This window comes from Anguilla rostrata, chromosome 2 (genome assembly GCF_018555375.3).
Source record: "Anguilla rostrata isolate EN2019 chromosome 2, ASM1855537v3, whole genome shotgun sequence".
Lineage (NCBI taxonomy): Eukaryota > Metazoa > Chordata > Actinopteri > Anguilliformes > Anguillidae > Anguilla > Anguilla rostrata.
The window spans coordinates 54,373,618-54,386,622 of NC_057934.1; the positions used below are offsets into that span (position 1 = coordinate 54,373,618).

At 43.5% G+C, this 13,005-nt stretch overlaps 1 protein-coding gene across 1 annotated transcript; it reads right to left on the reverse strand.

Annotated features, from left to right (window-relative positions):
* Window positions 1–37: 37 nt before the first annotated feature.
* Window positions 38–11,951, reverse strand: lrrc45 (leucine rich repeat containing 45). The gene is made up of 18 exons (XM_064323123.1): window positions 11,781–11,951; window positions 10,453–10,753; window positions 10,184–10,245; window positions 10,000–10,070; window positions 9,554–9,732; window positions 9,080–9,208; window positions 8,711–8,823; window positions 8,555–8,613; window positions 7,436–7,513; window positions 5,588–5,723; window positions 5,408–5,485; window positions 5,140–5,251; window positions 4,200–4,270; window positions 3,422–3,514; window positions 3,141–3,233; window positions 1,991–2,164; window positions 1,565–1,712; window positions 38–1,243 (listed from the first exon to the last, which is right to left on the reverse strand). Exons 2-18 carry the CDS (start codon window positions 10,682–10,684, stop codon window positions 1,047–1,049), a joined length of 2,025 nt encoding a protein of 674 aa, XP_064179193.1. The 5' UTR covers window positions 10,685–10,753; window positions 11,781–11,951; the 3' UTR covers window positions 38–1,046.
* Between the last annotated feature and the right edge of the window lie 1,054 nt (window positions 11,952–13,005).

Here is a 13,005-nt window from a genome sequence, read left to right on the forward strand (position 1 = left end):
ACCTAAGGCCACTTCTGCGCAATGGTAGAACAAATCGTTTCCAAATTCAAGTAGTCTTTATTATGTATAAAAGCACTGAACCTTACAACAATACTGCAAAAGGAAACATTACACAATTGAAATACCAAACAACAATAGATCCCGTTAATTTCATTTGCATTTAAAACACCAAAATTGACTTTCAGAAAACACACTTCAGCTTAATGTATACAATGTTCAAGAGAATACACACAGGAACACTTAAAACTTCACTAGAATTCCAATGGAATTTGTTCCGTTTAAGTAAGGGAGAAATAAGGCCGATTTAAAATCCGTTTTAATTATTGCTTTAACAGATATTTGACATTGTACGTGTAACTATTCATAAGTTGCACTAATTTAAAAAGCTGAAAGGATAGCTAGAAAGGCTGCACATGCTGACCACATAAAGACTATGAGTCTAGGAAATATAAAAAGTAAAAGGTTTCAGCCCTAAAATCACTGCAATGACGATATAATCTAAAAGACTGATCTGCAAAGTTGTGATTTGGCGAGTGATTACTTAAATAAAAAATGACAGTTTAGCAGTGCTATACCTGCAAAACTGGGAAGTACTTTCACAGTTTGACCAATAGCATGCACAAAATATATAAGTGAATGTAAAAAAATGATACTGAAATCAGCAGAAATCACTGCATATTAGGATTTTTTTGATCCTTAGTCATCACTGAAATGCAAGTTCAACTTGCAAGGAAAGATTATTCAGCAAAGTTACTTTGCACCACAATTCCAATAATTATTTAGCACCTTTGTGGACAAAAATAAATAACAAAATAAAAAAATAACTGCGGGTAGTTTCATATGGAAAAATACATGTGATCACACACGTGAGATAGGCATCAACAGATCTTTTCCGTTGAAGTATACAGTTATTTTCAGAATATAGTTGTTTTCTCCGCTAAGTGCTTTATTGTCCATAGGCCTGATTATTTTGTTCTGTGGGAGGCTGCTCTGAGATTGGAGGCTTTTTGGCCTGGTGAGCAGATGGTGGGCATACGCGGGCCACCTCATTTCTTGGGGCTGTAGTGGCCCAGAGGCGACCCCCCAACATAGGTGAGGATGGCGTTCTGCAGGAAGCTGGCCCTCTGAGCCTCGTCCTCACGCATGCGCTGGATCTCAGCCTCCCGCAGACGCAGCTTCTCAAACAGGGAGGAGATCTCGCTCTCCTTGTCCAAAATGGCCTCCCGATGGTTACTGCCCAACACTGGCACCACCCCCCAAATCAAATACAGAGGTGGTTATATTTCATACTACTGGAAAACAAAAACACATAAGTCACTCCTCATCTAAAAAGGTCAAAAAAGATGCTCAATCAACCGTACACAGAATAGTGAGCTTACAACATGGTTTCATCTTATTATCAGTTCCAATTATTAAAATCCAGTGGATATGGAGATTCCAGGTGGAATAATACTATAGTGTAGATTAGGAAAATGGGTGGAGAGAAAATAATAGCGATGGTACACAATAACGAGCCTCTTTGCATCTGACGGATGTGGGTGAGTACTGAGCCATGGGCTGGTACCTTTCATCTCCCTCTCCAGTGCTGCGATCTTCTCCTTCAGCCCCCCCTGGGCCGTCCTCTCTGCCTGCAGATGTCCGATCTGCTCCTGGAGCTCCACTCGAACCCTGCTCACCTCCGCCACCTTCTCCTGCTCCTTCCCGCTGAGCTCCTGCGGTCACATGCGAAGGAACATCCAATGGCGGGCCTTGCACACCACAATGCACCCTGCACACTGCAACGCGCCTCATGCATGAAGACGCGCCTCACACACCGTGAACTGCCTCACGCACAGATGCGCCTCACACACCGTGACCTGCCTCACGCACAGATGCGCCTCACACACCGTGACCTGCCTCACGCACAGATGCGGCTCGCGCACCGCGGACGTGCCTCACACGCACAGACACGCCTCACACACCACGCCACACCTCACGCGCGCAGACCTACCTGCTGCAGCTCGTCGATCCTGCGCCTCAGCCCCTCCATCTCCAGGCCCTGCTGGCTGTTCTTGGCCTGCAGCTCGGCGACGGCCTGCTTCTGCTGGGCGCAGTGCGCCTGGGACTCGTCCCGGGACTGGCGCAGGGCCCGTAGCTTTTCCTCCAGGCCGCTCAGGCGCTGCTGCTGTGGACGCAGGACAGAGGGGCCAAAATTTCAGCACCCGTGACCGGGGAGGCCTGCCAAAAACCCAGCTCTGCCCAGGTCAGAACCACAACAACAACAACAACACTATTCCTCAATTAACTCATTTAAGACCGCGGCTGCCCAAACTCAAATCATTTATGAACACAATGACGGTGTAGGGAAGAATTTCAGAAAGGCCAAATTCTTCATCGCTCTGTGATGAATCACTTGAGAAAAGTCAATATGTCATCTGTCAGGCAGAGCAAACAGGCAAACAACTTGAGGGATTCTGTAGCGTCTTGTCCTTCAGACACTGGCGGTTTATGAGATGACTCTTGAGAAAAAGCCCTCTGCACTTGTGTGGCAGGTACAGCCACATTTTATTCCACATGCTCTTTGCCTCCATGTTTTTGATAGCTTCAACCAGGCTCTCTAGGCTCTAGTGCTAGCGTTCTGCACTCGGGCTCTGATAACTCATTTAAATAGAAATGAAAGATCTATTTTATCTCAGCCATCATTGCCAGTGGCCTGATTAAAAAACAGTGGCCGACTACAGTTATCATCTCTAATAAAAAGTGCAAACATAAATCTTGTCAGCCCTTAGTTAAACTATAGCATTATACTGGGAACAAAACAGGTTAAAAAGGAGCAAAAAATAGATTCAATGAGATAAATAACCCACTGAAGCACAAGATCTCCCAGCTTCCTGGAGGACAAAAATAACTATAGGGAGCGACAGTGAGAAATGAAGGCCGCAGTGTAATCACCGAGACACTGCTTCCTGTGGCAGAGCCGCACGGCCTTCTGGGACTAGCGGATAAACTCAGGGCATCAACGCTGTCAGCCAATGCGGTGACGCCTCCGCGCGATAATGCATCCCAACTGTCAGTGCGGGTGAAGCGGTCCCCAGCCCGCGCTCCGCCTCGGGGTTTCTAACACGCCGCGGTGTGTGCTGAGAACGCGGCTCCTCACGCACCTCCTCCAGGCGCACCTGCGCCCGCACCTTCCCCAGCTCCTCCTCGGCCTGCGCTCGCTCCGTCACGCAGGCGGCCTTCGCCCGGCTCAGCTCCTGGGGAGAGGAGAAGCCCTCACAGGGTTAGACCCCTGTTTCCCACAGCCTGTGCTGCCCAACCAAGTGCACCCGCTCAATAGCGGGTTAATTGAACTGCAGTGAAATAACGGGCAAACACAGAAAGAGTGAACAGCGTTAGGCCGAAGTGTGCTAGGCCATGGTGGTGCTCTGGTTGGGTCCCCCACCTCTTCCAGCTGAATGCGCTGCCCCTCCAGTTTGAGAATACGGTCCTGCAGCGATCTCTCGCTCTCCTCCAGGTGACGGTTCATATGATCCACCTGCCCCGGCGCACAGACAGAAAAACTTGACTCTTCTGCAAACGCGTGATTAAACACCTACTTTTCTTTGCACAACACCTGCATGAGCAAAGCATTCTTTCCGAATTACTTCACAACCCAGTTAGCAACATAAAGTGTGCTTAAACGCTAAGCATGAGTCAGACAGGCAGAACAGGCTTGCTTCAACAAACAGCACAAAGACCAGAAAGCAGCTTCCGTTAATCAGATGACCGCCACAATACAGATCTGACATTGCTAGATGCATGATCTTAATGTAGGTCAGTGACAGGAGTGTATAACATTTGCCTTTCTCTGTTCACATTCAGATGTAAGTAGACAACAGTGTTAGCGACAGCACATTCAAAATGGTGGACAACCAAAAACAATGGCCTGGGGAAGTGTGAAAATCTATTATTGTATTACTTTATATAACAGCACAGTGAGTATATAACCAACTGGAGACCATTTCAAGTCACTATCGCTTTTGTCGATATGCTTTGTCACACAAGGAAATTGTTTGAACTTGATACTCAAATTTTGAATAGCATAACAAGTCCTGAACAGTATATTTTAAAATGTTTATTGCTGAATTTCATGGAAATGTTTGTCTTCTGTAATGAGGCATAATTTACACAAAAACCTACATTAAGTGAGTGCAGCTTTCGATGACATGACCTCTGCATACCTCCTTATGGCGCAACGTGTCCAAGTCAACCAGAGCATGTTTGGATCTCGTTTTCTCCATCTCCAAACGCTCTATAGCAAAGAAAAGGGTTGCTTTAAACACAAATATAGACTAGAGAGAAAACGAAAAGTTGGATCTTAAATATTTTTCCGTTTTTTGCCTTTTGAATAAAATGAGTACATTTTCTGAGAAGGAAAAAGAGAGGTTGGCTGAAAGTGTTAAACATTAAATATGTGTTGCAGTCATGTCCAGTCTCTGGTCAGCCAGGATGTCTCCAGTTTTAAGTATAGCTCTAAATTGGCATCTGAAGCCTGCAATACATTTGGCCTTGTACAACATCAGCATACTTTGTCAGTTACACTAGCTTTGATATTGGACAGACTGTAAGGAGCTACGATCTTGGAGCGTTCCAAGCTAAATAAAGGATGTTTCTCCAAAATTATGTTTATATATAATATAGCAAATGCAGTCGTGTTGTAACAACAGTAAGAAAACTGGGCTCTCACTATGTCCGAGCGAAGTCAGACAGAACCCTGCATGAATGCAAGATCAGTGTGCTGTGTGAACATCTGATCAGGATATCAATTCATCATGTTGAGACAACGGTTTTAAAATTCCAAAGAACTTCACAATGTCAAACTTTAACATGAACGAACACAGCAGTGAGAAAGCTTCATCAATAAGTTTCAACATGACAAGTTAGAAAAGTCACATTATCTGAATGTTGCCCAGTGAAATGACCAAGACGCTAGACATGTGGTTTGTAGTTACACTGAAATTCGGTGGAGTTAATTTGGAGTATAAGCTTTATCTACAGCTTAAAGCTCAAAAGCATCAAAACTGTAGCCGGTGTCATGATTCAATGAAACACTGAGATGTATGTTCTCAATCTGACTCGTGTGGAGCTCAGGGTGTGGCGGGCTGTGTGGGCGGAGCCTACCCTCTGCCTGAGCCAGCCGCAGTTTCAGCTCAGCTGTGGTGTTGGCCAGCTCCTGCTTCAGCTCAAAGATCTGATCCTGCTGAGCCTTGCACCGGCGCTCCATCTCTTCAACCTGACACACACACACACACACACCACACACATGCACACACACACACACACACACACACATGCACACACAGGAACACGCACACAGCAGAGTCAGGAATGAGGACACACTTTCAGCGTTTGAACGTGCGCAGTCTGCAGTCTGGTGGGACTCTCATACCTTGCTCTTCAGCTGCAGGTTCTTCTCGGTCACGGTGTGCACTTCCCTGAGGAGCTTGCCGTCCCTCAGCACACTGTCCTGCGAGAGAGTGCGTCAGAGGATCCTCCAGCTCTCTACGCCATCCATTCAGTCAATGAACATCCCCAAAATCTCCCCAAATATCACACCCCCCCCCCGTACCTCCTGCAGCTTCATCATTTCTCGTGAATGGCGGTCCTGCTGCTCGGCTTTATCCCCCTTCATCCTGGTCAGGAGCTCGCCGAGGTTGTGGACCTTCTGCTCCGACAGCGCCAAAGCAGCCTCGGTCATCTGCAGCCTGTCCGGCAAAGCACAGGCAAGCCGAGCACGGCCCGTTTACTCCGGCCATAACTGAGCACCACACATCTCTCTAAAATTGCGTGCATCGTATTAACAGTGGGTAATTAGCTTTTACAAGATGTTCACAGCAACTTTACTGGCAGGGTATTTCACTGAGGGAACGATCCAGAGCCCTGCTCCAGCCCCATAACCACAGCCGCTCAATGTTTGGGAGCAGGTGAGGATTAGAGATCGGCTGTCCTTCCCCAACCCTCCAACTGTCAGACAGTCGGGTTCCCCAGCACCAACGTGTAACTCAATCCCCTGCAAATGGTGCTCCCACACATTCTACAGGAGAAAGCAGCCCTTTGTGTGGCTCCTAATAATAACCCACATCAGATAGGCCTCAGACCATGCCCTGGCCTGTGTGTCTCACAGCACTCTAACAGGCACAGACAGCTGCTGCAGTAGCACTGCTCTGTTACATACATGTAGTCTGGATTCTGATTGGCTGAGGTAACGTTTTCTGAAAGGAGGAAAAACTCATTTTCCATGAAATGCCACACAAACGTGGAATGAAGAAGTGCACATAACAATTTAGACTGTTTGTTTAGCTGTAACCATAGAGTGATAACCATCTTTTCAAATAAATGTAACTAAAAATAGTGTCTTCTTACAACAGGGTTTACATAACAGAGAAGTGACATACTAACATAGTGAAGAGGATCAACACTGAAATGGCAACTAAAAATATTGATCACAAATCTTGGATATATTAAAATGAAAAATAAAGAGACAAAAAATACATTCCTGCCCTGGATATTGCACCACAACCTGACGTACTGATACTGGGGAAGGATGAGACAACCAGAGACTTGCTTCATTAAAACAAAACTAAAAAAAAAAAAAGAAAAGAAATGTCCCCCCCAAACACATTGTATGCTTCTGGGGTTGGAACTGCAGCCAAAGCGGTAATTTCTCTGAGAATTTGGGAAGTGAAGGCCCTTTAAATCAAATCCAAGAAAACCCTTATAAGGCACTATCACTTTTCCCTTTAACCAAAATGAACTGATTTTTTAAAAGTTTAAAAAGTGAGGCTGTGATATTCCTATAATATAAAACAATTAAAGACGCATGTGTGATTACACAAAAGCTATACAAGTGCAATAGCTACATGAGGCTCTTCCTATACCCTCCCGGACAGGCCCCACATCAGCTGGCTGGCTGTGTAATCAGCACTCTGCAGCTGTCATGCAGCAGACTACAGCATGCTTTCTTTGCCATTTAAATTTGGAATCTGCATTTTTATATGCAAGTTTATCTGGTGGTCAGGGCTCACTGGGGGAGAGAAAGAGTGGGACTAAGTGGGTTGGGGAAGGTAAAATAATACTGCATATTTTAAGAATGCCATGCAGTGTTGGATTTTATGGATTTCTATGGCCGGATGGCTAGCATTTTATCTAAGCTGAGACCATCCAGGAAGGGGTTTTGTGAAAGAAATGCTACACAGTAAAATACTACCCCGACCACCTATTTTCATCTATTTTACTACATATTTAGAAGAACTTGGCTAAAGCAAGGACAGGACACAAGCAGGAAAATGAGCTTTTTAGAATGTACTGGGCCGACTATGTAAAGCAGCCATTTGGTGGGTATCACTCCCCAAATTTGGTTAGTAAGACATGACAGTCTGGAAAAACAAGGCGGAAGCTGAAGCAAATGACTGCTTACTTGGCAGTGATGGAATTCACTGCTGACTTCCTCTCACTCAGAGCTTCGTGAAGCTGCCCAGCACGCACAGAGGAAGTCCTAAATGCACAGAAAAATCAGCAACAGAAATCAGCACAGTCTGCTCCTCAAAATGCCAATGCACAAATGTTCTGTTTATTTTTGTCTATGACGGGAATCGAGAATCCATTAGGCAAAGTGTCACAGATTGCTTTTGCCAATAAAATTCAGAGGAGTATTACATTACAGCACACCGGGGTATTTCACAGTTACCTTTTCTGGGCTTTGGAATAACTAAATTAATTCAAACTGTGCTACTGAGGAAATCACCTAAAAGAATTTTAAGAGCATCTGAAATCATACCCCATTAAACCATTCTAAATGACAAAACTGTAAGCTGTCGCATTACATTGGGCCCAAACTTTTATCAGCCATTTGTAAAGGTGCTGTACGTGCAATTAAATACCTTGTTCTCGTCAGAATATTGCTAACAGCTAGAGTAGCTAAAGAGTCGCACATACTACATCATTATCACAGCAAGTCAGGAGCAGCATTCTTGCTTTCCTTAAAAAACCGGTTGCTACAACATTCAACTGTACATGACATGCTTAGAACTTGCTAGGTAATTCATCACTGTACATAGTACCTCTGACAGCGATTTGAACATCACCTCAGTCTGAAGTAATAATTACTGTGGAAGTGAACAATCTAGCCAATCTATAGTTGTAATGTTTTTTTTTGTTTAAAGCATAGTACCCAAGTGTATGATGACACAGCACGTGTAACAGCTTAACCATTTTAGCTTGTTAAAAAGTTTCTTTTGAAAATGTGAACATTTCAGGCTATTTCACAGACGTGGTTGTAACTGCATATACACCCTCTGAATGACATATCACAAATAATGCCATAATGTCTTTATAATCTTTCAAAGAGAATTTAAAGCTGAAGTGTTGGCTGATAGACCCATAGACTTCCATTCATTTTGCAAATGAGGTCTTTCTGACAAACTATTCAAAACTGCAAAAAGACACTGTTGACGTGGCTATATGCTTTGACTACAGTATGGACTAGAACATATTGGTGCCAATACTGGTGCACATTTGGAGCTGTGGCCTTACTCACCTGCCAACCCGCTCCATTTCATCCCTTTGTTTGTCAATGGTGTCCATTAGAGTTAAAAACTACAGGGACACAAAAAAAACCTCCATCACACACATGCTCCCAGCAGTGACATCATCAGAAACATCCAGTGATATCACAGTCCACAGCTCAGCCCACCTGACGGCCTTTCTCATTCTTCAAGTTCTGGATCTCCTTGGTGAGCACCTGGGTCCTGCTGCGGCTCTCCCTCAGGGTGGACTGGCGGTCCGAGTTGTGCCCCATGGACTGCTCTGGGAGAGGGCACAGTGCAGGACAGGGAAGTGACAAGCACAGACAACAACTTAACATAAATTAGACTGCTACTACTGCAGCTACCACTTAGTCCTGCACAACTGAAATGAGATTGCCTCAGAACAGTACACACCATACGGAGCGCACATTAAACCGACACCAACCTAATGTACAAATGTGATGAAAAGCAGAATGAAAGACACTATGAGCGCATGTGTGATGGAAGAGAGCCTTCTGTCCACAGGTCCAGCTTACCAAGGGCCTTGAGGGTGTCACTGGGGATGTTGTTCCCCGCCATCTGCAGCTGCACCACGGTACGATTCTGCTGCAGGGCCTCCAGCATGGAGCGGCCGCCCAGAAGCCCGATGTTGTTCCATCTCAGATCTGAACCCAACGATAAGATTTAATGAGGCCTATGCAGAAAGGCAATGCCTCAGTCCTCTGAGCCCAGTTCCAACACCATTTTCTCTGTCTTTCACAATGCACAGGAAGCAATCTTCTGGTGCCCTCATTTCAGATTAAATAGGCTGTTCTTGTTTTACGGTTTGTCTCAGAGATGGTTTAAAATGTTCATTTGTTAGAAGTTTACCCCATAACATAAAACAGACTTGCATACATGCTTTCTCATTAATGCTGACAAATTAAATTTCAGTAATGGAAATGATTGTTTCAGTGGTCTTGATATCACTGTGAGGGTGAAGTACATCATCTTGCCAAAGGCCACCTCACCAAGTTCCTGGAGAATGCCGTTTCGTTTTAGAGCAAGAGAGAGTTCTGCTGCCCCTTGGTGGCTGATCTGGTTATTGCGCAGGTCAAGCTGTGTGAGGCAGCCATTGGAGCCCAGACCTTCACAGAAAATGGCAAAGGCCTCATCCCACACCCCCAGGGCATTCCATTCCAGGATCAGTCTGCAAAGCCACACCAATGAGCAGAATGCACAAAGTTCAGTGGAATGAAGCGTGAACTTCAATGTGAAAAGGCCAAAGAGCCTGTTATTAAAGGCATACCAAACAATCATAATGCTAGAAGAAAAAAACAACTTGACCTCCTTGGAAAATAAGATAAATTAATAGATAATCACATAAATACTTTTGACATTGCTAAAAATGCCATGATTTGGGTAAACTGCTTCACTGATAATTGCCTGGCACGTATAAGATCCTACTGATTCTCACCTTCGCAATGTCTTGTTGCGGACTAACAGTTTCCCCAGAGTTTCAGCTCCTGATCCTCTCAAGTTGTTACCCTAAAACAATCATACAAGCATGTAAACAAATGATTAGTTTCTCCCACTCAGCAGAAGTGTTAAATAAGCAATTTAAAATAAAATAAAAACTCTCGCTGCTTCTCCTTACGTACCTTCAGATCCAGCACTTTAACAGTTGTGTTGGAACACAGCCCATTCAGCAGTAGTTTGGCACCTGGGAATGACAACAAGAGCAGCAGTGGCAAAGACAGCAGTTAGCACAAGTGTCTGTCACTATTCATTGTATATTCAACATTCACAACTCAGAGAAGCAAAGGGCCGGGTACGTATGCACACACATACACACATGCACACACCATACCATAAGTCGTTTATTATGCAATTAGCAGAAATCGACTCTTTTAAAGAACTGGTGACCCACCTTCCTCGCTGAGCATGCAGTCGCTGAGCACCACCTCTGTGAAAAGCGTGTCCTTGTGCAGCACCTTGCCCAGCACGGCGCACGTGTCCACAGAGAGGCTGTGCCCCGCCAGGTCCAGTCTAGCGCTTCCCGCAGTCCGCCGCACGTCCTGCAGCTGGGTCAGAACCGACTCCTGAGGCTCCAAACCCGCATCTTTACACAAGCGCAAATACGTCTGCCGGAACTCCTCCATCTCCCCGGACCAATGCTCCCTGCTTCTTCCACTGCACTGGAGCTGCCCCCACTTCACAGAGATGAGGATCTGTGGGGGAAAATGGCAGTTAAAATCAAACATACAAATAGAAAACAAACTGCAGTGAGTTGCAATACAAAAGCATAATTATATAGTAAATTATATAGAATTTTACTGAAAATACTAAAATTAGACCCATATAAGAAGACAGGACTGCTAATGCCTCAATACCAACCAGCTGTTCATGACAATCCCCTAGCTCATCAACTGCGTTCTTAGTTTTTTAGTGACAATCCTATTCCCGAATCATATCTGGTTGATTAGCAGACGATGCATGTTTTAAGAGCAGCATGACACTGCCCTCTTCCTCATCACTACTGATGGTACTTAAAGGTGCTCATACTGATTTAACGTTAGGGGATTCAAATTGTAATCTGCAGCCATTTGCAACGATTAAGAAGATGCCAGATCATCCTCACACAACGAAGAATATAAAATTAACGTGGAACGCGAGCTGGAACGAGAACTAGGTCAAAAAATATTTGACCCTACCTTAGGATCGCTAGCCAACCTACCTACTGACACACAACAATCTAAAATAATTAGCTTTTTTCTAGCGTGAAACAGCTTTGGATAAAACTAAGAAATGTACAGTTGGCAAACTACTTAGCTAGCCGTTACAAAGTCTGTTTCATTCTGGTCCAACTGACAAATCAGAAGCGAACTACCAATATCAGCTAACAACCGTGTGTTATGCCTCTATTTAACGTTAAATAACAAAGATACTGAAATTAACGTTAACTGCGACATTAAATGGCTAAACCACCAAAATAGCACGAGCCCATCTAGCTAACTAAATATTAAGCAAACAAACGAGCCAATTTTCAAGACCAGTTCTGCTTAACTTACTTAGCTAAGTTATACAAGTCTCACATGTAGGCTACAGTATTATATTGGCTAACTAATTGCTTTAGTATAACCATGTCAATATTTAATAACATAATTAGTTTGTGAAATAGTGAGATCTCCAACTGGAAGCTAGCTTTCCAGATGACAACTGTGTAAAACTGGCGTGTCGAATTAAACGTAACCTTACCCTTTACAGAACATAGTAAAGCGGTTTCCCCAACAAGCAAACCAGCTACTCTACTTAAACCGATGGAATATTGTATTTCTCATGTCGATTTCACAGCAGCAGAAAACTTGTTCCTTAACTAATCAACAAATTGACCGTTTGTGGTTTGTAAGTGTAACCAGGAAGAGGAGTGCACGTCGGGAGTAGTAGTCCAATTCCGTGCGTTGCACTTCGGTATGTGTAGTTATTATTATTATTATTATTATTATTATTATTATTGTTATTGAAGTAGTTTCAGTAGTTAAAACTGATTTGTACAATCAGTGAGGTCTTTGTTTTGTAATTATGAGTCAAATAGTTTTACTAGATTATTAGTTTTACCAAGCAACCTATCATCAATTTTATCTGGTTTCCATATAACTGTGTGTAATAACTATTGTAGCCCAAAAGTTACTTTCTCTAAGCTCTACTTCATCCAAGTCTCATGGTCAGAAATGGGCTTTTCAGTTGTTCTTTCCTTGAGCCTGAGGTTGCACACTTTCACAACAAAACATTGGTTCCCAAGCAAGGATAAGACACTGAAAACCACAGATGAGAGAATATTTTCATTGCATTTACAGTGTCTTTCAAAGGAAGTGAACAGCCTGTGGGTCAAGAAGAGGAATTTTCTAAGCTTTATGGCCGTGCACACAAGTGCATACTGAAACATAATGACATTCATAAGCACAATACAGTTACAACAAAACACTGAAACTGCAAACATTTGAAATATAAAAATTGTATTACATATTACTTTAATATACAACCATCATCAAAATGTAACTTTCCATAAATATTATATCATAATTTCTGAACTCTGTTTCACATGTAAATATTTCCCCATCATCTTTTTAAAAAAAAAATTGTGCCTCCATTAAAATTATATCACCATTGTATTTTAGAATTTCCATTACTGAAGTTGTATTAACTACATTGCTTTCTTTTGTGCAAATCACAATAATTTGAGGATTTGTATTCATGGGCTTGGTCATTTCCTTGCAAGTTCTCTTTTGCTTATGTGTGTTAAGTCTTTTTTACAGGAGAGAAAATGTGACAAACAATAATGATATCCACACAACCCTGGGTGTTTTTCAATTCAGCTGTCATCACAGATATTTATTTAGGGCTGCAGGGAAACAGAGACCCTTTGAGCACTGCAGCCAACCCAGTGTATGTTTAATGAGTGCTACTTCAAAATTTAGGCGGT

Bases quoted from the DNA above. Each gene is read 5' to 3' on its own strand.
- lrrc45 (XM_064323123.1), bottom strand. From the start codon at position 10,684: ATGGAGGAGTTCCGGCAGACGTATTTGCGCTTGTGTAAAGATGCGGGT. The intron at 8,824-9,079 runs GTAAGCTGGACC...GCCCTCTCCCAG, and splicing joins TGACACCCTCAAGGCCCTTG to AGCAGTCCATGGGGCACAAC. The intron at 2,165-3,140 runs GTGCGTGAGGAG...CTGCGTCCACAG, and splicing joins CGCAGGTGCGCCTGGAGGAG to CAGCAGCGCCTGAGCGGCCT.